At 46.7% G+C, this 23,278-nt stretch overlaps 1 protein-coding gene across 1 annotated transcript in view; it reads right to left on the reverse strand.

The window, feature by feature from the left end:
• Positions 1-3,413: 3,413 nt before the first annotated feature.
• IQSEC3 (IQ motif and Sec7 domain ArfGEF 3) overlaps positions 3,414-23,278 on the reverse strand; it is a gene marked incomplete at its 5' end in the record, with an annotated part of 100,850 nt that continues 80,985 nt past the window's right edge. Inside the window, 9 exons of the mRNA XM_080363398.1 lie at positions 3,414-4,237; positions 6,455-6,498; positions 7,155-7,247; positions 8,037-8,198; positions 10,255-10,354; positions 11,466-11,591; positions 12,450-12,589; positions 14,665-14,831; positions 15,451-15,573. Coding sequence (XP_080219524.1) covers positions 3,800-4,237; positions 6,455-6,498; positions 7,155-7,247; positions 8,037-8,198; positions 10,255-10,354; positions 11,466-11,591; positions 12,450-12,589; positions 14,665-14,831; positions 15,451-15,573 — 1,393 coding nt within the window. The 3' untranslated portion in view covers positions 3,414-3,799. The remainder of the gene's footprint in view (positions 4,238-6,454; positions 6,499-7,154; positions 7,248-8,036; positions 8,199-10,254; positions 10,355-11,465; positions 11,592-12,449; positions 12,590-14,664; positions 14,832-15,450; positions 15,574-23,278) is intronic.

The raw sequence follows: 23,278 nt of genomic DNA on the forward strand, positions 1-23,278 counted from the left end.
TTTTCCATCCCTTTGCTATGGGTATAAACAGATTAATCTCACTGGACCTGCACCAGAATGAGCGAGAGAATCGGGCCAGAGCCTGACAGTTTGTGTGGGGCAGCTCTCAGAACACCTTGCTCTCTGCCACCTTCCAGCAGAGCCACCTTTTGGTTGGCCACTGAGTACCTAACACTCACTGCAGAATGCTCTTTACTGGCTTTCTCTTTTCTCTCTCCCCCTTATCCTTTTTTAATATAGAAAGATATGAATTTGACAGCGAAAAGTCACTGGTTTATTTGGGTCAGTCTAATCTCTGCAGCAGCTTCCTGCCTGATCCCACCACCTGGAAAATTGTGCTAGGCTCACGATCAGAATCACCATTGCAAGAGCTGGTGATTTTTCTTTGGGCTGGTCCCTCTGCGCCAGTTGTGGTACAAATTTTATCCTTCATTACAGTTGTCGCTGACACACTCCTTCTAGCCTGCACCCTGTCAGCCGTCAGTCTGTGTGCAAGGGTGTCTGTTCACAGTACTACTGCTACACTGAGTCTGTGTGTCTTGCTTGCATGAGGGAGGGCTGCAGGAGCAGACAACACAATAGATCAGGTGAGGTGTAGACATGCTTTAAAGTGCTTGTCATCCTTCGAGACCAACCTTCAAAGGAAAAAAAAACAAAACAAAACCAACATATTTTGAAGTAATGTCCGAAGGGCTCAGCTACACAGTAGAATTTAGAGCAACTTGTTCCACGACAACCTGGAATAGAGTGTTTAGGTGTCTCTCCAGCTAAACCTGACAGAAGATGTTGCAGCCAGCAGGCTAGAAGACAGCAAGGGTTGTCTATGTTTGCTTCTCTGTCCAAAGCTCAAGGCCAGCAGTAGCCTTTGCAATGTCAGGTAAAAGGAGCCAGCTCGTCCTGAGAGACTGGTGTGTCACAGGTACCCCGGCACTTCGGATAACGCGCTTCCATCCCTCACCCAGCAAGAAGAAGGAAGCTTCCTTATTTCTTCTTTACATTCTTGTAAATCTCCCAATCAATTATTAAAGCAGCAAACCTCTCTTGTAGGAACTTCATAGACACTGTTATAAATATTTTATCTAAAAAAATTATTTCATCAAGTACCTTAAGGTTTTTGTTGTTGTCACTTTGTGTTAAATGTCAAGTAAAATCTAATTTATTTATTTTAACACACACAGAGAGACCTTCAGCAGCTCACTGCACTCTGGGAAAAAAACAAACAAGGACTGCCATTCCTCTCAGACACCCAAGTAACAGCTGAGACGGGAGAGCAGTGCCAGTGCCTTCTGGATACCACCACTCTCACTGCAGCAGTGAGTGCAAATAAAATGGCAGCCACTTGCTACATTGGCCAGACAATGGCAGATGCCACACAAATGCCATCCCAGGAAGCTGTGGGCAGGTTGGATGAGAGCCCAGCTGCTGTGAGCCAGCAGGGTGTCACCTTGGAGGGAGATAGCAACAGATCAGGCCAGCTGTGCCTCACAGCTGGCTGGAGGGTGAGCCCTGGCTGGCGGTGAGGACCTCTCCCTAGGCCCAGCTTTGAGATGTGCAGCATCCTCACTGCCCCGGGGGGCTGGCTAGAAGAAAGCTTCTCTGGTCTGGAGGGAGTCTGGGCTTCCCTTGAGGGCTTTCTAGCAATCCTTTCTGTCTTCTACTTCCACAGTACTCCCTGAGGCTGCGCCTGTTGGCTCCTGGTCAGTACATCTCCTATTGTGTATAAAAGTGGCAGCCTAGTGCCCTGCTCCAGAGAGATAAGCGAACAACTTAGACCTGTTGGCACACCTGGGTACTTGGGTCAGGCTCAGAAATAAGGGGACCTGAAAGTGAGCAGGCTCTGGCCCTGGAGGGTTTGACCCCAGCTCCTGTCCGGTTCCCTAACCCCAGCTGGGCTTATGCCCAGGGCAAATCTGTGAACTCTTTCATCTGAACACTTCAGCAGAGCCAGTAGACATCCCAAAAGCACTGAGGGGAGCCATTCTCTGATGCACTGTGGGTTTTGTCACTGGCAATAGCCTCCAGAGATGAGCATACTAGCATAATCTCTAAGGAAATTGCTCTGTGGCTTTTACCCCCCAAGGTAAAAGTGAGTTTCCTGCATCTGCCTTCACTGCCTCTCTTTCCCTGACATTTTGCACATCCCCACCACTGCCAACAGCTTCTGCCACTCCTCATCCAACAGCTGTGTCATCGGCACCCAGTGCTCATGTCTCACTCTTGTACGGGAAGAGAATTTCTTTCCCTCTTAAAATAAAATAAAATAAAAATAAAGACCCTAAAAGGCATTCTGTCCTATTTTAAAACCCTAAAGTTGATCTTCTTAAGCCTCGAAGAGAGATAGAGCGAGACCAAAGCCTTTAAGCTAATTAATACCTTCCCCTCCCTACTGCTCAAAGAGATTTTTTTTTCTAAAAATACATCCATAGTCCATTTTTAATGCTGTCTTCCTTCAAATCAATGTCCCCAATAAAGCAGAGGAGCTGAGCTGCCTTCTCTATCTCAGGATCTTCCCCTCCCCTCACTTTGAAGCTGGGATAGGGAGGGAGAGAAGAGGCCCTGGAGTCTGGTATCTGGGCAGCTATTCTATAGGAAGGGCTGATGGAGGTGACAGTATAGCAAGGCAAGAGATACAGATGGGATACAGACCTCACACGGGTGGTCTCCAAAAAGCTCCTTCTAACACAGGAGGAAGAGCCCAAGTGAAGGGATCATCCACGCCAGAAGGTGAACATAACACTTGGCTTTGCTTTCAGAATATAAAAAACAGGTGGGTGGGAAACACAAAACCAGCTTGAAGGAGGACAGCAGAGGTGCGTTTGTTTTATGCTAGACAAGACAATCTTTGTGTGTGTGTGTGTGTGTGTGTGCATGTTGAGGTGGGAGGGCACTTCTTGGTGCCATCTCTTTGGAAAAGTACTTATTCCAGGAAGATTCCTGGGCTCAATCCTTCCCTTCTGCTCCCTCAGAACTGCTTGGTGTTTCCATTAGTAAGCATGCGCCGTACATACGCTACCATACAGGTGTATTTACATGTGATGAGGTCTGCCAGGTCTCAGCAGAGGTCTCTGGTACAATGCTCCAATATAACAACAGAAAGAGTTTTGGTGTTCAGAGTGAGGCCATCTTTGCGTTGCACTGCAGCTCAGGACAGTCTCTCCTTCTCTTGAGATCTCTTCCACTCATGCACTCCTTCGCCTGGAACCGGCTGCTGCAAGGAGATAGTATCTGAAGAGCGATGAGGAGAAAGCATGGCCAGCAGCACAAGTTCTCAGCTCTAGCTTAGCAGGCAGCAGCAGCGGTGGGAGGGAGAACTCCACCCCCGGGAGTGCCCCAAGGTCGGTCCTTGGCACGGGTGAGTCTGTTTCTCTCCGAGGCTGGCAAAGTTTTGAGGTGGGTACAAACTTATGGCCAGGTAAATGCAAGGCAGGGAAGGAGGCTGAGGAGTAGCAAACGGAAGACACGGTGCCTATAAAGCAGCAGGTCATCAAGCCTCTCAGGAACAGGGCAGCAAAGTGCTACACGGGGACGGCACGAGCAAGGGAGGCCAGCAGGGCTGGCAGGGTGTGAGGATGTGTGAGCATGTAGGCTGGCGGATTCTACAGATGGCTCCTCACGATTAGCATCATCTTGAGGGGAGACAGGGTAAGAGTTAGGTCTGTCAGCTTTTTTTTTTTTCTTTTCTTCTTCTTTTACTAAAAAATAATTCACAAACTAGATCTCTGTAGGCAGAAAGGGTCCCCGGGAGGTCGTGGGGAAGGGAAGCAGGGAAGTCTGTGCTGTTTTGGTGCTGGTGGTGTGGCTACACAAGGCTGCGTGAGCCACTGGAGTACCTGCGCCTCTGAAGCAGGGAGCTGGGGGGACAATACTGGTGGGGGTGGTTGTAGGGGGGTGGTGGAGGTGGGAGGGGAGGCTGATGGACCAGCTTCATGGGGGTCCCGGAGAGCCCACTGCCCACACCGCGCCAGGGGGTGGAGGTGCAGGAATCGGAGGTGACGTAGCGTGTCAGAGTCTGGTTGAGGGCCGGCTCCATTCGAGCGAGGCACGGCTTGTCCAAGACAATGACTTTGACAATCTGCTGGCACTGTACAAGTGTCCCCGCCGAGGCGGGGTGCGAGGGCACCAGTGCTGTCTCCAGCCGCTCCCGTGGCATGTTAAGACGCATGCTGGGCTGCATTCCACTCTCGGGCCCCAGGGCGGAGTTGTGCTGGTACGTTTGAAGCCTGTTGTGAATTGACACCTAGTTTAGAAACAGCCAAAGAAGCATTAAATGTTACAAGACTTTTCCCATCTGCTGCTACTGGCTGCCCTGAACCCGCGCCACCAGCCGGCCTCATGTGCATTAAACCCGCCCCCCCCCCCAAAAAAAAAAAACCCAGAACGGGAACAACCCCTGGCTGCACAGTCCCCCCTAATGGTCCCATCATCCCCATCTAGGCCTAAGTGCCCCTGTCCTTTCCACCATGTAAAAGGTAACAGGGCCGGCGTTCCCAAATGCAGAGCAACTTTGATTATCCAAATGGCACAGGGAACGCAAGTCAACTCTACAAGTGGAGGCATCCGTAATGAACAGACCTGGGAGGTCATGCCCTTGTCCCCACCAGCAAAAAGGAGAGGGGAACCAGACAGCAAGGTTTCAGATAATCGAGGTTGTGTATTTCAGCAAAATGACAGTAGCTGAATCTGAGATAGAGAGACAGAGAGACTCAAGCCTTTCCCAGCTCCCTGCCTCTCTGAGTTGGAAGGTACACCACATGACTGGCTAGTCTGTTTACAAAGGAAAAAGCAGAAATCTGATACACTCTAGCAAAAGGCAGCTCCCTCTGATCCATTTGATGGTTTGTCAGTGAAAGGCAATGATTAAAAAAAAAAATAGAAAGAAAAAATGCTTGTCTAGCTCATATAATGATAAAAGAAATTCATGATGAAATGGCAGCAGATTAGATAATCTCAAAGAAATGGAAATGCTCCTCTGCTGGCTGAGTATTACTTGGGCAGCTGAAAGGGGGAAGGGAAGCAGGAGGTCATCAGGGTCCCCACAGAGAGATGCTGATAGTGGAGTCAAATAAGGGAGCTCTCTGAGTCCAGTTTGAAAAAGAGGAGCTGGCCTGGACTGGGTGTCCGTAGCAGGGAAGCACAGCAGGAAAATGGTGCTTCCCAAATGGTGGATGAAGTTACAGCTCCTCCCAGCATGGACATGAGCTGATGGAGACCCCAAAGTTGCCAGCTCAAAACAGAATGTCGGTCAAGTGATGAACCCTGGGTAGGAAACAAATGCTTGCGGACTGGTATGGTGCTTTCAGCTAAGCAGGGGTATAGATGGGCAGATGGGACAGTGGGGGTGCCCTGATGGTCTGGCATGTTGGGCAGCAGTGCCAGCAAGTGGGAAGGAGGAGCAGTGGAGTGGTCAAGCTTCCCACCATGCTGGAACAAGGATGAGCTGTCTGTCCCTGCTCAAGCATGGAGGTTGCTCAGGCTCACTGCACAGCAGGACGTAATATTGTGTCAATATTTATTCAGGCAGTGGGACATCCCATAGGAAAAACTGGTTGCTGGGCCTCAAAATGCTAATGGTGTTAGGATACATGGAAGTCATTCTCTGCAAGGAAATTCTCCTCTCAACAAGAACAGCAAATTGGCTGGGAGAGGCACCTTCCCCAGGAAAGGGGTGTCTGTAGGGAAATGGGGTGCTCTTCCGGGAAAAGAAGCAGTACCCACTCCCCACAGAGAAGCTGAACTCTTCAAAGTAAATATACTATGACAAGAGGGGAAGGAACTATCCTGAAAAAGGGCAAATTCAGGGCAATTGAGATATTCCAGACAGGGAGAGAGTAGGAAGTAGTAGATAAGATTTTCAGTGTGAAGATCACATTTTCCTGTTTCCCCACAGGCAGTGGGAGTATGGGTGTCTGTGAAGAAACAGGCAACCCACTGGATGCTAGACATCCCTGCAAAGATAGACGTATATAGGACAGCCAAGCTCCCTACCTAGGAAGGTGAAGCTCTAGGGAAAGTCTCTGGTATACAAAGGCCATGCTCAATCCCCTTCAAGGGGAGATGGAGAGACAGAGCTGCAGAGATTTTGCAGGAAAGCTGGGCTGCGGGGAACTTGCATGTGATGCTGCATGGAGTTAGCATGTCAGGGAAGTCTATAGTGGGGTTCTCAGTCTCCCCGTAAGCAGTGGCGTGGGTTAGTCTACAGCGTTTGGGAGCTTGGTCCATGAGGGATGTTACAGTTATAAAAACGGATTGAAAATGCTTTGAAGTTTAGTTTGGATTTGAAAGTTGTATTACCCGTCCTAGCAGTAACTTTTAATTGTATCTCTGGAAATTGGTAAAATTGTCAGTCTGGCTGGGGAGGCATTGATTAAAACCTGAGAAAAGAAACAACAGAGAATGTGAGAAGAGCTGAAGTGAGAGAAAATTACTTACCTCAGCTGCTCTGCACTCTACTTACCTCCACTGTGCTGTCCGAGACTTTCTCTCCCAAATCCTTCTTGCCTTTGAAACAAAACAAAAGATCTCATTTAGGAGGTCTGTACCTCTAGTCAAGAGCTGGCCCTTATATTGTGGACTGGAAAGCTAAAGGGAGAGGCACAGGGCCAAACAAGACTCTTGACTGCAAGAAATTCGGGCCCTCTTGAAACCTGATAGCTGCTTAGCAGGATAGAGGGAGGCCCCTTTGAGGTACTATCCTTAGGTCCTGATATCAGTGCCATTCTAGTGAGTTGGTAGTCACTCACCTCTGCACTTGATTTTTGCTGGCATGCAAGCCAAGGCATGAATGGACACAAAGCCCTTCATGCAAAGAGGCTGGTCCAAAGTGTTGGTGAAGAGGCTGGAGGAAGGTGATAGTGCAGTTACTCTTTTGTGCCAGTTCAGGGAAGAAAAACTGGGACAGGTTCTCTATCAGCTACCTGTGCTCCACCAGTAATGTCTCTTTGCTAGACGTTACAGCTACAGACTGGGTAATGAGATTTTAATGGCTCTTCTAGGGTATTTGAAGAGTGCATATGTTCTCATATTTCCACTATTTGCCCAAGGCTAAAGGATACAAAACTGATCATTTCTTTTTGCAGATATTCTCACATGAATCAGTGAGAACACATTTGAAAAGGCAGCACTCCTTAAACAAGAGAGGTTGGGTGTCCTCTTACCTGTTGGAGAGCCTTGCTTAGACTGCAGTTCCATCTGGGCTCCGTTGGTCCTTAATGAGAGAGTCTTTGCCCCTTGCTGTTTCTCCAGCTCCCCTGCAAGACAGACATACGGAAGTGAATGAGGGATGGAGGGAAGGACACCAGTGTATTGAAGTAGCAACATGGGAAGTCAGCGCAGAGAATTAATGCAAGAAAATTAAAAGAGAGTGACAAGAAGGGGAGAGGAACAGCCAAGAAAAAAAGAACTAAAAAACAACAACAAAAACAGAAAATGGAGAGGACTTGACATGTGGAAAAGCTTTGTGTATCTCCATACAACCTTCTGTGTATGACCTGCATACAGAATAAGTTATTGCTGCACAAGAGGGGACCACTGATGCTGAGCTACTTTGGCTCATCAGTTTATAAATAAAAGGTCACCAAAGGCTACATGGACATCTAATCTGTGTAAGATAGGCCACAGAGGGACACAGTACAGCCTTCTTGTTCCCTAGACATTCCTGGTGTGAAGGACAACTCTGCTAAAGCTACCAGACCTGTACTGTACCTCCCAGATATCTACAGATCATACCTGCATAGTTAAAAGAGTATAAGATGGAGAAGAGTCTTCTGGCTTCACTATTCCAGGCCACTGTATAATACATCCTGTTTCATAAGCATCATAAGTAGTTAAGTTCTTACATTTTTCCTGCTAGCAGGTGGTGACAGAGCCTGACTGCTTTTTCCACTCTATCAATGAACACAAGAACAATTCTGTGCAGACTTGTGCTACTCATTCTCTTTACCGCTGTTCCTGAAGAACCCATTTCTTTTACTCTTTCTCCCTTGCAGACAAAAGCAGTGTGATGGTATCGGAGTGTGAATTGTATTAGAGGCCCTTACATTCAATTCGTATCTGCTCCAGCTCTGTCACTTCTGCTATTGATTCTTTCAGATCTTCCACAAACTTCTGCATTTCCTCAGCACCGAGAGCACAGAAGTGTAGTACCTGTTTCTTCTCTGAGCCTGAAACTGGAGTCACCAGTGTGATACCATGGGGGTAATCTGTAAAGAAGATGTGTCAACAAAATAAAGAGGCGTTAGGCATTCTTGCTGGAGTAGTTGGCTGCTTTGGTACCTCTGCAGGACAGAGAGTTTCCAACATGAGTCTGAAGAAACGGCACGCCTGGAGTTTGTCACACTGCAAACTGTGGGAACCTGCAGCCTTGCAGCCCTCCAAGGCCACAGAAGACAGACCAAGCTGCAGCAGCAAGGCAAGTGCCACGAGCACCACAGCACTGCCAAAACCAGAAAACTCCAGCTCAGGTATACTTAGTGCAACATTGGTTCTGGGAACCTGAGAACAGAGGTAAGACTGTAAAGCTCTTCTGAATAGTATATATGAGGCCAAAACCAGTTCTCCTGTGGGAGATACAGCAGAAGAGGCTCCTGGAGTCAAAGCCAGAACAACCAATAAAATCCACAGTGGCACGACTTCTCCCCAGTCTCTACTTTCATCAGCAGAGAACATGGCAGGGGTGTTAGCACAGCATGGGTGGGGAGATGTGCTGTGCAGAGAGAATGGCAAAGAGAAAGATGTGGGTTGGACTCCATAATCCTTGTGGGTCCCTTTCAATCCAGGACATTCTATGATTCTATGGTTTGTAGATCTCCACTTAGTACTGCCCAACTGGCAAAACACATGGGGATATAAATAAAAAGGACATTTCCAGAGAGTGGAAATATCACAACAAAAGGCCTTATGTTTTAAAGGTCAAGTTGAGTGCAGAGAGGTGGTGGCTGGAGATTCAGCCAACAGAAGCAGGAGAACAAGGGTGTGCAGAAAACTTGCTATGCTTGTGACTGGACTTTCTCTACCTTTTGCTCAATGGCCAGTGGTTTCAATCCCTTTTCTTTTTCCCTCTCACCTTTACCTGCATTTAATGTCTCCCTCTGTCCTGCTTTTTCCTTCACTGCTCCTGCATCTGCCTGCCTTCCCCACCATCTTCCTTTATCAATCTTTACTGCTATTTGCTGCCAGCCCTCAGCTCACCCTGTTTGTGCCCCAGTCCCCTTTTCCCACCCTGTGTCTGTCTCATCTGTTCAGATCACAAGCTCTTTAGGACATCTGCTTTTCTGTTTTTGCAACAGGATGCCTTTGCCAGAAGATCTTTGGGCACTCCCAGGATAGTCACGATATCCCTGAAAGCTGATCCCAGCTCTGATGGTGCCTCCTGGAGATGCTCGGTTATGAATGACTTTTGTACATACAGGAATGTGAAAGCCTCTGCCTGCTGCAGAGGGTAAGGTGTTTAGAGAGTGACTCATCCTGCCCATAGGGCAGAGGGAGGATGTCAGAAACTTAATATAGCCACAGTACTGCTATAGTCTTCCTTCCTTGCAGCATGTTGTGCAGGTGCTGACAAAAACCCCAGTGGGCATCAGTCATGCTTGCCTAGGACTGCTGTGCAGCCCCTCTCCCTGTGCCAGCAGGAAGCCTGCCTGTTTCTGGAACTTCTCCACCACACAACCAGCCTCAATCATGACACATCATGGCTCTATTCCCAGACCATCAAGGTCAGGCTGACTAGGGCTGGCCTCTCGCCATGCTTTGGTGGGTGCTGTTCCAAGGGCTCTGCTTCTGTCTTGGGAAGCATTCAGCACAGCCTGGCACAGTGCAGGGAGGCAGCAGCAGCACCTGAGCCTTTATCAATGTCAAAGGTAGAGGTGGGAGTTGTGACTCTGCATGAGGGAAGAAGGGCTAAAGCTGGCAGCAGCAGCTCTGTCACGGAGCTTCTCCACATGCAGTTGGTTCCTGAGAGCTCAGTGAGATTTATCAACCCTCCTCACTAGTGCTCTCTCTGCCATCATGACAAGCCAGATCCTTCAATGAGCTTAAATGGGAGCTCAGACTTAGCGAGAGGTACTGGGGACCTCTTCTCAACACACTGTACCTGCACAGTGATGTCCTCAGCACCAAGCCTCAGTTTTCTCCCCTCCACTTTTAACCCTGATGGAATTCTCTTCTGATACACACTCACACTGGGTGACATGGCCACCTCCCTTCTTCTCTTTTTTTCCTGCCAAACCCCTCCAGGCAATCAAGGAGCAATGGACTTACATTCATTCTCAAAGAGATGGAACTGCATCCCTAGCAGGCCGACTGACTTGCAAAATGTGTACGTTGAGGAGCTTTTCTTCTTGGGGCAAAGCTTGAGGATCTGTTGGAAGGAGAGAGGAATCATTGGGCAGGGTGCTGGGGAACAGTAAGGAAAGAAAAATGCGAACTACTCAAAGCAAAAAAAGTTTTGGAAGCTCTGTTACTTGTACATGGGAGTAACACTTGATGACTGACAGGCTCTTCTACCAGAAAGCAGCCTGGCATGCTGCACTTGTGAAATTCTCTATGCATAGCCCTGGGGCCCACTCAGCTCTCTGTCCCCTAGAGGTGCTGGTTTTTTGATGCCCACATGTCTGACTTTGCAATGGTGATTCTGTTCACCAACAGCCAGATCAAAAGGCAAAGGGAAGCCTGTCAGAAATACCTTAGAGCTGGGAACAAGAGCATATATGAATGCTATGCTGCCCTTGCTCCCTCAGCACTGGTTCTCATGGACTTGATTTATCCCATGGAGGAGAGGGATAGCAAGGACTAGAACCTTTCCCCAGGTTCACAATTGTACAAATGGCTACAGAGGAATGGGTGGGGAAAGCTTTCTTGTCCTCTGCTCTTACAAAAGGGTTTGGTTTTAGACTTACATTTTCAACATCCACAGTTTCATTTTGCTATTAAATTCAGTAGAACTTCCATCCTGTTTGGCATCCTTGCAGTCTCAGCATACCTTTGCTCACTCTGGTACCTGTCTGAACTCAGTTGTAAGTTTCCTGGGGCAGTGCACTTTTAAAAGTACTATGTACATTCAGGGCTCCAGTAATACCTACTCTCCTACAGCCATTACAATGTTAGAAGGCAGTGGTTTAAAAGTGTCTGGCAGGAAAGATTTAAAGTGCATGGGAGGGTTCTGTCTACTATAGTACAAACAGACAAAGAAATGAACCTCCCTGCTGGCAAAGGCATGAGAGAGAGCAGTGACACTGCTTGGATGGCTGTGCAATGTGACAGCTTGTTTTTTCAAGGGTTAGAGGAGTTTTAGATTTGGTAGGTTTTTAACAGTGAAGGATCCAGAGATCTGTCTTACAATATTGATGGACCAGGAGACGGCCTGTCCTTAGCACAGTGGGGAAATGGATGTTGTGGACTGTTTTAGATTTCTTCATAGAAATCAGGGCAAGTTTTATCACTGCAGTGCCTAATTACCAGAACACACTCACCACCAGCAGGTCATTGAAGAGAAAAACTTCCCTCTGATGAGCTGCCTGCTTCTGCACTTTGTTCACATCAGTCACTTCGTACAAGCGGCTGCAGCAGACCAGTCGGCGATGTGGCACAGACAGAACCTGCAGAAGACGCACAAGAGCATGCAGGGGCTGAGGGAGGTGCCCATGTGGGTCTCCCCCACCCTCAGCCAGCACAACCCTGCCTGGTGACAGTAGCACAAGTCAATTCTGCCCACTCAAATCATCTTCTCACCAGCAGTCCCCAGCGTCACTTTTCCTGTTGGTGCAATAGCAGAGAGAGCTACGCCTTTGTGATCTGGATGAATCAGAGGAGTGTGACAGGCTGTAGGCAACCCTTTTGCTCACACATCCTCTCTTCATATACCTCTGGCTTCCAGTCACTGGGTGACTTCTCATCTTCTCTCACCCTGCTGGATATCTGCAGGTATCCTGGGCCTTGAGAAATTATTCTGCTCATTTTGGGTAAACAGTATGTATGTTTTTGCATTACAGATTGGTTACTGCTAAAGAAGCTGTCTCTGCATTTGAGGGTCTCTTAACCACAGCAGTCCTCAGGGAACTCACTAGAGATAGATGGGTTAAACTGTCTTCTATCAGTTTGCCTTCTGATTCCTACACCCTTACAAGGCCTGAAAGTTTGAAACACTGCAGGGCTATTGCTGGAGCATTTGCAGGCAGGACCTGCATGGTAGGCAGGACCTGCAATGAGATTCTAGGGCAAACAATTACCACGCCAGATACTGTAAACTCTGGCCAAGGATACCACCCAAAATTAGGAAAGAATGAGACAGCAAGGAAAAAGGTGTTTGGAGAAAAAGGAGTGAATTCATCAAGACAAGCAAGGAAAGTATTACAGAAGAGGAGTAGGTGCACAGAGGAGGAAGGCAGAAAAGAGGGCCAGTGAGGGAGGTGGGGGTGAGAGGGGTGAGTGTGTACCAGCAGGTTATGGGTGCTCACCGTTTTCATTCCAACTATGGACTTCTCCACTTTAGTGACATAAGTCACGTGGTCCTCATTGGATTTTAGCTCTTTCTGCTGGATCCTCTCGTAGATCCCCACCACCAGCTCCCGTGGGATGTCAGCACCGTCGTCCACCCCTGACAAACACAGAAAATGTTGGGCAGGCTGGGCAGGGAGAAAAGGAAAGTGAAGAACTGGTGGTCCCTGACAGGCAACTACTGCCTCCGCATAATGCAGTGCTGGGAAGACTGAAGGGAAAGAGCAAGTTTGCTTTAGGCTGTTTCCTTTCTTGCTCTAAAACACCTAATGCACCAGTGGGAGAGACTGACATCTCTAAAGCCAATGCAGAAGATTTCATTATTCCTTTGCTCTGCATGGTGGCTCCTTTCCATGTGTTCCTTAAGGTTTTATAGCCACAATTTCACACTCATATATCTTGGGCCACTTAGCAGCAACCCCTGCATTGATTTCATATCATCAAAAGTGCTAGATGTGGAAGAGATCTATGGTGAGATCCAGCTGCTCCTCCTGCCAATGCAAGCATCAGCTGTCCTGTTTGCTTGGTGGCCTCCATAATTTTCCTTCTGTCAGGTCTCCTAGGAGTAATACTTTCCTGTTACTCTGTCTGTGATATCTCTGTCTTGGCCCCGTCCCTTTCGTCTTTTACATCGCCTTAGATAACTCTCCAAATTTTGCTTTGTGACCCTTGCAGAGCCTGACAGAAAAGTTTTCTTTCACCCTTCCCTGAGCCAAACACCACAAATTAAACTGACAGTCTTTCCTCTGAACTGAATTCCTTCAGTCATTTTATCTTCTCTGTTTCCCTCCAGCTCCCTAGTCTGAGATGTACTATCCCGAGTGATGCAGGTGAGGAACTGCTGAGGAATGGGGAGGCATTGTTATCTCCTGGCTCCCTCACCCATGTCCTTGCAAATGTAGCCTGAATGCTCCATCTTTTTTCAAACAAGGGTTGGTGAAGCTGCTGACACGGGCATTGTCCTGCAGGTGAATCTGGAATTAACTCCCTCCCCTTGTCTGTAGTGTCATGACATTCACTTGCTCTAGTGAATTGTGGTGTGTTACACACTGTAGGTGAGTGATCCTTGTGTTGGCTGAATTCATTGTGATGTGAACTGGCAGATTTTCAGGTACCCCTAAGTGTAAGTTAACATAAAAAAGCCTTTTGAGTTAGCGCTATCAGCTGTGATACCAAAGGGGATCATGGCAGTTATCAGCCCCATTCAGTATCCCAGGAAGTAACTTGAAAGAGGGTCTCAGTGTCACATCATACCAGTCTGAAGTGGATGACAAATTGGGGAAGGTGTGGGAGGCCGAGACAACACTTTCTGAACAGTAGTCAGGACAAAGAAACCAGTCAAAAGAACTCACAGAAGTTCAAAATCTAGACAGGCAAAAATTGAGGGAGATCCACTTGAACAGCAGATCTGCAGTAAGAGACACTTGGGAGATGGCTGACTTAGGATGACCTAGGAGCGAACATGGCTGGGAAATTAGAAAAGAATTTGTCTAGACATGATGTCAAAAAGGCCAAACAATACTAAGCTGCATTAACAGATCTGAAAATAAGGAGGAGGCAGTGGCTCTATATATGAGTATGTTGTGATCACATTTGAAAAAGTGCTTTTAGCAACCTGTTACCAAGATGGGAAGGACTGACCTTGATAAACACAAGAAAATGGATTTGGGGAACTGATGTATCAGAAATTGTGAAGAGGTAATGTATGCATGAACTCTGTCAGGCTTACAGTCACTATAAGTAATTGCAAGCAATTAAGAAGAGGAAGATTTAGCCTGAGTAGAAGGAAAATGTGTTCATATATTCAAAGCAGCAAGGAGGGGAAGGGCTTGTTTAGCACAATCCAGCAGGGTCAAAGAAGGATGGAGCTGAACAATAGGAAAATGTAATATAATGGACTGCTTCCAAGCAGTGAGATCTATTAAAAGATGAAACCATCTCTCAAGGAAAATGGCTGGTTTCTGAGAAGGCTGGACAGCTTTCTGCAGAAGACAAAGCTTAGATTTTCCCCTTCCCCAGTATCCTAGAAGACAGCTCAAAGGACCATCCATGTCTGGCTCATAGGGAGCAGCAGCAGCCCTGGAAAAAAAGCAGCTCCACTAGATTTTTGCTGCCTTCACTTAGGCAGAATTTAGAGCAGCAAGAGGGCAAAAAAAATCAAAGCAGGACCCTCACCTCTCAGATTGCGAATGAAGTCCTCCAGCATCATCTTCCTGTCAGGCTTGATGTTGGGGCTGTACATGTCCGTGTTGAGGAGGATGATTGCAAAGGCCAAGATGAAGATGGTGTCTGGATTGTGAAACTGCTGGACCACATCTGGATTACACATGCAGTACCTCTGGCTGCAGCAGAAGGGATGCACACACTTAACATGGAACATGGGAGTCCTCTGCTCCAGGGGGGCAATGGCTTCATCACAAGTGGATCTAATTCCTCCTTTCCCTCCACCTCTCACACAAAAGAGAAGGAACTGACTGCTCTCTAAAGGCAAATTTCCCCACCAATGGCTGAAGCAGGCCACTGAAACTTCAGCCTTCTTGTCTGACTAGAGACGACTACTTAGGCTGGTAATGCAGGAGGTGCCTACTCCAGCCTGCCTTGTGAAGGGCAAAGCACTCCTCTGGATGCAACAAGGGAGCAACCCAGCACACCTGCAAGCCCCAGTGCTGCTCTTCCTGTGAGTCACTAATGAACAGGGAGTTCCTTACTGGCAGACATGTCAGGACTGGCCTCAGTCTGTCCCTTTGTGCCCTTCATGCCACTGAACATCTGACAAGGCCATGGCTCTGCTGTAGCAGTGGCACAGAGGACTCCATGCTTCAGTAGCCACTCCATGATCACCTTCTTTGGAAGGGAGGTCCCTGGCCATTTAATTCATGGCTGCTGCATCTTTTCTGCCTTGGGCGTGCTCTCTGCTTCCACCTGTTTCCAGTAGTGGGGCTGCAGTGGTTATTGTCTTACCTGAAAGCCTCAATTAGCCGCTCCACCTTCTGCGCCTCCCCCTGCACGCGGATGTGAGCCTGGAATTTCCGCAGGGCTTCGTCCAGCTCCATGCCTGAGAAGTCCATCTCGTCTACCACGCAGCTGTGGGAGGGGACAGAGCCTTCATAAGCACCTTCTCCCACAGATGACACCAGGCAGGCTCCTTCGCTGTGGTGTCAAGGCTCTGTCCCCATGGGAAATACCATGGGAGAGCCCCTGAGACACCACTACAGCTGCCCAGATTGTATTTAAAATTTCAGACAAGTGATTCCTGCATTCTACAGCAGGTGAGCAATTCTTGTGCCTAGCCATATATATATATATATTTATATATCTATACACACATAAATGCGTGCATATGTGTATATACACCACAATATATGTATCATATAATATCATATCCATAAAATATCATACCATATACAGCATATATATTTACATATACACGTACAGAGAAAGTATATGTATGTATTGATATTTATCTGTATCTATATAGATAAAGATATCTAGACATCTGTATTGATATAGATATTTAGACACCTATATCAATACCAATATTGATATAGATCCATCTATTTCTGCCTTTCCTATCATGCGGTAATCCTTCACACATCATTCATTCCTCCCCCTCAGCACATGCACTTGCTCACTACCCACTTGTCCATCCTTCTCTTATCTCTGTTCACTTGGCTGTTCCTGCACTTGTCCTCTCCTCACCTTCCATTCTGTCCAGTTTACATCCTCATTTGCAACCCATGCCTTCTTCACCACTCTTCATTCCTACTCAACCACAACATTCATTATGTCTTTAAAGACCAGGGGCAGCTCAGAGAAAATAGGAAATGGAAGCTGTTGTACAGAAATAACATTGCAACATCAGCTGGCTTGTAACATCACAGCTGGGTAAAACTGCCCATGTAATCAAACACCACAAGTCCCCACCAATTAATTCTGCCCAAAACTCTATTCATTGAGTACATTTCTACCCATTCCACGCAATATTTTCCATTTGCACCATACTTCAGTGACATGCTTCACTGCTATCTGCTGGAAATCCTTTACCTCCTACATCTGGTTTCACTTTTCCTTTCACAGTGATGCATTGCACACTAGTAATTCCTAGCTGATTGAAATACCCAAAGAAGGGATGCCACCTCTCTTGTTTCCCAGTTTATGAAAGTCTGACCATTAGTCTCAAAAACCTATGACTGCAGTTCTTGCTGTCTGTATTGTCAAATAATCTAGTTGCTTTTAGTTTTGCTGCATTACATTTTGGTCATTTGAAATCACATCATCTTCTTCATGTGGCCTCACCATATTTGATTAGCATATTCCTACCTTTTGTGTCCAGGTCATTACTGCAAGCATTAATCAAAAGACTAGACTCAGAAAACTCTGCTCATAACCTCCCTTGGACCAAACTTCCTACTTCAGCAGAGTATGTAGGAACTAATGTCTGCATCAGCCAACTGTCTCCACCGTTTATGATTCCTCTGCTAATTATCTCTCTTCCACTCTCAACTAATAATTTCTCATGTCAAATGCTTTGTTGAAGTCTAGAATTATCTTCTGTATGTCCCTTGTCTAGAAAACCAGTTATTTTAACAAAGAAAGGCATTGAATTAATCTGCTCTCCACTGGCTTTGGTATGTACCATTTACCTTCCTATCTGTCATTCTTTCCCATAAATAAATTCTCAAAGTTGACATTCTATCTGACAGACCGAGAAATTTACGAGTGCCAAAATCCCACTTTCTTTAAGCCTTCCTTAAATACAAAGTTACTAATTTGATAATCTTTAGTCATATGGTACCAACTTTACATTACAAGTGTATTAAGAATGCAAAGACTTCATATTTTCCGCTTCTATATACCTTGGATGCTAATTCTATCGCCCCGTCCTCTCCCATCCTCCCCCTTTGTTTGACCCTCTGTATTGTGTTTGGTTTGCTTTTTCATATTGTAAAGTATAAACTGACCCCAAATTTAAGGTTAGGAGGAAATTTTCCCCAAGACAGGCTGTTTTGGTACTGTTTAAGCAGTGGTACAGGGAAAATAGGGGCGGGCAGGGGGATTAGCTCTCTTCTGAATCCTTCAGTTTCCTAGGATTATCTGGAAATTTTAGCTCTGCTAATAAAGGGATGTACTGTCATCAGTTTCTTCTTCTTCCTTTCTATGATAAACTGGAGATGTGTCTGTAGGTCACATCTATAGTGCTGCAGTTTGCTGTAGGCTATTGAGAAGTGTTTTGTGAGCCATGCTGTTGCATGCCATGTGCAGCATTCCTGGAGTAAAAGTCTACTGCAAATGGGTGAGGGACAGGGTTCAAATGCTCAGCCATGTCTCTCCATTCCTCCATTCCCCTGTTGACTCAAGAGTTGAGATACCATTGTTTAATTGGAGCAACACCCACAGAAGAGCTTACCAAGAGCCTTGGCTGAACACAGAGTGTTCAGTATCTTCTAAGGCTGGAGTCATTATGACCTCAACTAGGAAATGTGGGCTCTTTCCCTGCACAAACTCCATATAATCAATATGTAGGAACAACTGGTGAGGAGCAAGGCCGGAGGATCAATGGGGCTGCTCTCACAGGAAATCTCACATGAAATCTATTTTTCCTCTCCAAGAGGCAGGCTGCAGAAACACATATTGTTTCTGGCAACAGCAAAAACTTCCTCCACTGCTTCTTTCCTTTGTTATTTTTATTTTTCTCACACTTACACTCGCATGTCCCTTGGGTTGACATGAAGGCACTCTGCTCCTTGGAATTTATCTTTGATAGAAATAAAAGTTTTTCTCTGGTTAGTCATTATTGTGTTCACAGCTGCAACCACCTCTGCAGTTGAACTTCTGCTGTTATTTTTTTAATCCTTTCCAATGCGTGATGTTTCTCAGTATTGACCCCAATGATTTTGCTGTTATTGTCTGCTTCCAGACGTGTGAAAGCAGAATCCTTACACACATCAGTGAGACCTGCTAAGGTCACCCTAGTAACCCCAATCCACCAGCATTAAATCCTGTATCTTTCACTCCCTCCCTTGCTGATCAATCCTTCCCTCGCACACAGGCTGCTCTAACATGTCCTCCCCTTTGTGTACAAATCACAAATAATAAAGTCAATTCCCTTGATACAGAAATCATCAAGCCTTTACTAGGACGAGTAGGACAAGGCAGCTGTTTATAGTTCTTTTCAAACTCAAACAGGGATTGCTACATCAGTTATGCTCAGCATCTCCTTTGAGAGTTGCTTTCACAGACTGACAGATGCAGGTTTACTTTGTAAATTCTAAGATGAACTCCTGGGAGTCCCTTCCATTTGTCTCTCAGCCCAAAGAAGGGTATCCCCATCCTGCTTCCTGAGAAAAGTTGACCAGGCAGAAAGGACAGGTTAGGAAGAAAGTTTGACTCAAGCAAAGTCAGCCTGAGCTGGCATTTGATTTATCTGACAAACCCTGTGCCAAAGGCTTGAGGAACAGCTCCTAGAGGAGCCATCAGGAAAGGCTGCTACTTTTTGCTGCTAGACATACAGAAAGAATAGTGGATCACAGTTGTCTTATTTTTTTGGTGAGCAAATGCAATAGAGAAAAATCAATTCAAAGAGCCTTGTGCCATAGAGCTGCCATACTCCTCCTCCTTTTCTAGGTGACTACAAGTTTTGCTGCCTCACCTGACCTCAGACTCCTGTACAGACTCTGGTTAGCTTTCCAAATGCACTGTGGTCCCATGAAACGCAATGCAACTTTTCTTTGTGAAACCAGAGCAAGGAGGTATTTTCTTTTCAAGGTAGAGACCCTGGAAGATGACAGGATATTTTGGCAACCGTACTGTGAGAAGTACGTTGATCTTGTCATCCTCCAGAGCTGCAAAGTAAAAGGCAGTATAACCACACACGAGAGGGAGTCTCTTCCCAGAACTGGATTTGCCAGTGGAAGAGACAAAGGTTGAGCTGAGGGCAGATAACTCTCTGCATCCAAGCAATAAACCAACAGTTTGTGTGCATGTGCCAAAACCAGTGCTGAGTTCATTTTCCCACAAACAGCAGAATGCCTATGAGGTGCCTATTCCTGGACCACCAGGAGACCTGACGGATAATGAAGCAGAAGCAGAGTAATCACCTTATAAAATCTCCTCCTGTTTCAATTCCTTCCTCCCCATGGATTTGCAGCAAGCCACGCTCACAGTGCATTTAGATATGCCCAGTACCCGCAGAGATAGGACTTCAGATGTTTGGATCATGTTGCTGAAGTGAGTAGGGAAAGTGCTGACACCATGTCTCACAAATGAGGTGGTGGAGTTTGAGGGCTCTTGTGCCACCTGTACACACAAGGAGCTTGGTCTGTCCTGAGGCACTTGGCAGACAGGCGAGGGGACCAAGGAGTGGGCTCCTAGTTGGATCGTTCTGCTCATCTCTTACCTCTGTGGAAGCCATGCTGCCTCCTAGGCTGCAGGGCATAGATTCCCCCAAAATGGGGTGGACATAGTGGCATCAGAGCTGCAAGGATTTAGCACAGGGCTAAGCATGGCAAAAAAAGCCTTGTGGTGAAAGGGTTGAGTGAAGGCAGGAAGCAGCTGTATCGTGTGGGGCTGGCATCTGCTCGCCCAAGCGTAATGACCTATTTTCCAGCTTTTCCGCTCAGGTGACAATGCAGCAGAAGCTAGGCTGCAACTAAAAGCGTCTGTAATGAACCTGCAGCCCACGCTCAGGAGGGTGCAAGGGGGAAGGCAGCCAGGTGGAAAGTTTAAAACCACAAGGCACAATGATACTAATAAATAACATCCCTATTCTCAGCTTTCCTAACCCTACAAGCTTTCTGAAGATGAACCACGCTTAGGGTGGACTGCAGAGGAAGAGCTCAGCTCCTTGGGAGGAGGCTGCCCTGCATGTGTTAACTGAGGCTCACAGAAAGAAAAGTGAGTAGGACTCACTGATTCCTTGCACTAATGGGTATGGGTGTGTGTCCCAATGCTGCCCTCCATGCCCTCCTTGTGTGAGGGTGGTCCTTACAAAAGAGACCATAGCCCATACCAGTCTTCCCTTTCTGGGGGATGATGCCTTACATGTATTACCTGTATTTTTTTCTGGGGCTGAGTTGCTCCTACCTGCCCTCCCAGGGCTGTTGGCAGCTCACATGGCTACTCATTTGGGCATCCATTTCTTACTAAGCAAGAAACTGCCTAGTATACCATACCTTGCACCAGAGCTGCTGTACAACGGGCAGAGCTGTTCCCACTCCAGGTGCGTTGGCCGTGCCGGGGAGGGTTCTGCCCAGCCTTCATCTTCCCCTCCAAGGAGCATTGGGAATGCTTGCCCCAGAAGGGAATATGGAAACCGCTGTTTCCCTGGGTATCTAGGCAGGTTCAAGCTTCAGCTTTTGCAAGCCTAGCATGGGAGAACTGCTCTTGTTCACAAGTTTGGTCTGTGCCACAGCTCTGCTTGCAGCAGGAGGTCAGAACTGCCTAATACTTTCTTCCCTCTGTCCTGTTTCCATAAAATCATTATCTATTTCTCCACAGCACAAGCTGCAGCACTGTGCTGCTCAAACTCTCCTGTAACACAAATCCCTTATTGACCCTCCGTAATGTCCTCAGTGAGCAGAGGAAAGGAGGCTAGTTTGGGATAACCTGTCAAGTTTGTTCTGCCAGTCCAAGAGGAATCTAACACTTCTTTGAAAGACAGTCTGTTTGCTGGGCTCTCAGCTCTGCGCTTGCACTCCTAAGAGCAGTTCTTCTCTCCTTGACTTCCCACAAGAGAAAGAGAAGACAATACATGCTTGACAGACAGGAGAGCTGCTCACCCACAGGGAGAGCGTGTCTAACGGCAACTTACAGCCTAACACTAACCAGCCCCTTATGCAGTACAATGTCTCCTCTGCATTAATCCCTGCCCCTTTCTCCTCCAACAGCATGTGCACCAGGACAGCCACTTCTGCACCTCCAAATCCCATGACCTGAACACAAACCATCCAGTATCAGCAGCACAGCTGGCTCCATTCATTGCATCGCTCACATTATCCTGTTCATGAATGAACTATTAATGGAAGTAATTCCTGAGTCAGAAACAGGTGGAGGGGAAGAATGAACTAAAGTGAAGGGAGGTATGAATGAAGGAGAACAAAAGCAACAAATAAACACAGCATGAAGAGTGCACAAAAACAAATAAACAATTAATCTGAGCATGTAATACAAAAGAAAGGAATGAAGAAAGGATGCAAGAATGATGATGTGTCTCATATTAAAAATATGCGCTAATGCCTTGGGCCTGACTTTTTCAAAGTAACAAAATTATTTTCCTGCAGTACTTGCCAAGAATATTTGATAAAAACTATCCAGTACCAGACCAGCACTTTAATGGCCCAGGCTTCCTTTTTACAGCTGTATTCCCTGGGAACACAGGAGGTTCCACTTAAACATGAGAAGAAACTTCTTCACAGTGCTTCACAGTATCAGAACACTGGAACAGGCTGCCCAGGGAGGTTGTGGAGTCTCCTTCTCTGGAGACATTCAAAACCCACCTGGATGCCTTCCTATGTAACCTCATCTAGGTGTTCATGCTCCAGCAGGGAGATTGGACTAAATGATCTTTTGAGGTCCTTTCCAACCCCTAACATTCTGTGGTTCTGTGACTTGTAGACTTTGAAATCCTGGGGTAGGTCCCCAGTGACTCCTCCCAGCTGGCTGCAGGGCAGGTTGTGGAAACAGATTCCCAGGAGAAGAGGCTGGATCTTGCTGTGGGATGCTGAATCACAGTGAGTGGTTGTTACTGTGGTATGCTCAAAATTGATTACAGATGGGATTTATCCCCTGTAACATAAAATACCTGAAAGCTAGATGTCCAGCCTAAACTAGCACATTTAGTAAAACAACACTCTTGAGGGACCTATGTCTCTCCATTGACTAAAGAATTCATAAATTGATAGAAGACACTAAACTCAGTGGTGGCTAACAATAGATGAGATAAATCCTACTTTTAAAGATTGAAGCCTTTTCTGCTAGAGAAAATGACATACTGCATCTGCCTAAACAGACAGGCTTGAGCAGTTTAGTGTTATCAAAGGATGTGTGCCAATTATAGCCAGATAGTGTTGAAAATCCCCTGCTCCCTCCCGTGTTCCTCTGGCTAGTGTGTATTATATAATTACTTGTGAGTTATCCAGAAACCTTTTCTGGGTTCCAAGAAAATCAGTTAAAGGTTGAAAGACGGGGTAGAAAGATGGAAGGGAGAATCCAATTTCAAGGAGTTTAGGTGCTGGGCATGCAGGTGTGGGAAGGCAAAATAGCATCCCAAACTGCTCAAGCCTCATACTGTGCCTACCCACGCTCAACCCCCTGCCCATGTACATAAGAGGCTTTGCAGCCAGAGTGGCACTTCTCTGGAGTTTTGCATTTACTAGGTGGGCAGTAAAGAGAGATCATCTTCCAGCACCAAATACCACTGTGCACTCCTGAGAGCTGTTGCCTGACTCCAGGAACAGGCAGTGGTTGGCTTGTCAGCCAGCACAGCTCTAATACCTGTGGAAGCCAAGAGAAGTTTGTGGAGTATAGACTTAGTGCTGGACTTATAGCTGAGTCTGGAGTTTGTGACCTCGGCAGCTCTGCCCTGCCTCCAAGTGCACAAGGGAGGCTGACACTTTTGCAGATGTTTTAAAAGCTGTCCTATTATTTATTCATGCAGTTGGGTTAATTCAGCCTGGCTGCAATAGAAACAATGCTTACAATACACTATTCTAACACAAGTTTTCACATCAAGCAAAAGCTAAACTAACACAGCAAGTGGCATCAATAATTAAAATGGCTGTTGGGAGGGAGA

This window comes from Nesoenas mayeri, assembly GCF_963082525.1.
Source record: "Nesoenas mayeri genome assembly, chromosome: 1".
NCBI classification, from domain to species: Eukaryota; Metazoa; Chordata; class Aves; order Columbiformes; family Columbidae; genus Nesoenas; species Nesoenas mayeri.